This window comes from Galeopterus variegatus, unplaced genomic scaffold (assembly GCF_000696425.1).
Source record: "Galeopterus variegatus unplaced genomic scaffold, G_variegatus-3.0.2 Scaffold2885, whole genome shotgun sequence".
NCBI classification, from domain to species: Eukaryota; Metazoa; Chordata; class Mammalia; order Dermoptera; family Cynocephalidae; genus Galeopterus; species Galeopterus variegatus.
In genome coordinates, this window is record NW_007728996.1 from 93,991 (window position 1) to 95,825 (window position 1,835).

General features: G+C 30.8%; 1 protein-coding gene across 2 annotated transcripts in view; it reads right to left on the minus strand.

Moving 5' to 3' along the window:
* Positions 1-1,835, minus strand: part of LOC103599209 (pancreatic triacylglycerol lipase-like) — a 54,959-nt gene that overhangs the window by 34,073 nt on the left and 19,051 nt on the right. For both annotated transcript variants that reach the window (XM_008583313.1, XM_008583314.1), the window contains exon 8: positions 1,010-1,128. In XM_008583313.1, the coding sequence (XP_008581535.1) occupies positions 1,010-1,128 (119 nt within the window). The remainder of the gene's footprint in view (positions 1-1,009; positions 1,129-1,835) is intronic.

A 1,835-nucleotide genomic window follows, 5' to 3' on the forward strand; every position in this document is an offset into this window, starting at 1 on the left:
AGGAGGTGATGGGTTTCCATTCTTGGTATATATGCAAACTGTAGTGTGAATAAAATATGAACACTTTCCCCTCTAATAGCTTGCATTTGTTAAATGCTTATCATATTTTTAGCTTTAGGTAGCAAATTAACATATGTCTTCTTATTAAGTCTTCCTACCAAATACATAGAGTCCATCATTATCATTTACATTTATAGATGAAAAAACTTTCTTAGAGAAAAGTTTTGCTCAAAGTCATTCAGCTGCTTAATAGTGAAACCAGAATTTGGATCTCTCCCTTAATGACTAAGGTGTATATCTCCTTTGTAAGTGTGACTTTACCTGGCATGTTAATTACTTGAAATTTTCTTTATTAAATGTCATAGATTACAAATTTTGATTTGAAAATATTTATAGTGAAAAGGAAAGTCAATTTTATAAAAAACAACAGAAAATAGATATGTCATGTTGAAGATCATATATAAGAATCCAACCTAGGTGACAAGAGGATACCAAACAAGTTGAAAACTCAAACAATCTGGCAGTTATAAGATTGAACAGTAATGTCCACTTGTCCATAATTATATGGTATAAAATATCAGCATTTAAAGAATATCTTCCATATTCATCAGCATTGTATATACATAGCTTGGGTTTTCATGAACTGTTTTTTTTGTTATTGTTGCTTAGGATTATTTTCAAAGCAAGTATGAGCATTTACCTGATACATACAGAAAGTGATAAAGACCAAGATAGACTTGGGAAATTTCAATTTATGAACCAATTTCTCTAATTTATGACTATTAAAATATGCATGTGTGGTTTAATTTAGAAATAGATTTGAAAAATTATGGTGGTCATTACAAAGTTCATGGAAATATTCATATAATCTTTTAATTCTATTTTTCACAAACTTTTTGAAGTACTGTCATATAAACATTCATTCAATTATGTCACATACAGTGAAACACAGAAGTCTTGAGCAGTGACAGTCACAATACTATTGAAATGGTTGTTCGAGTCTACTTACTTCAGTGAAATCTTCATAAGAGGTACAAGGAAATCCAGCAAATCCATCAGGGTTGATGACGCTAGCAGTATAAAACTCATAACTTCTTAAGTGATTACAGCTCACAGAGTCAATAATTCCTTTGAGTGAGACATGATTCCACATCAGATTTTATTTTTTCATGTTAGGGTTATGATCAAAATATAGTTGTTGAATAGATTTCTCTAATTAGTGTTGAAATAATGGCGATCACAGAACAAAATTAATAATAAGTGTATTTATGATTTGTGATACAATCAGAATTTTAATACTGTGTAAGATTTAACAACTAATGCCACAGCTAAATAAAATGGAAAAATATCTTTAGGAGTAAAAGATTGGTCCATATAGATATAAATATAGCTTAGTAATGTATTCCCTGAATTAGGTACTTGGAAAGTTGACAGCAAATACATTCTTTCCTGTAACCTTTTCATGTTCTCTTCTCCCACGAAAACCTACATTTCTGGCCAACAGCAGACAAGAGCACACAGAAGAAAACACCTCTGAGTTGAAAGATAGGTAATTTGAAATTACACAGTCAGAGAAAAAGAAAAAAAAAGAAGAATGAAAAAGAGTGAAAAAAGCTTAGAGGAATGATGGGATACCATTAAGTGAATAGATATTTGAATTATGGGCATTTCTAAAGGAGAAGAGAATGGAAAAGGCATAGAAAACTACTCTTTTATTGAAATAGTAGCCGAAAACATTTCAAGTCTTAGGAGAGATATGGCCATAGAGATGCAAGAAGCTCAAAGGTCCCCAAATAGATTCAAATAAAAAAGGGACTCTCCAAGCCACATTATAG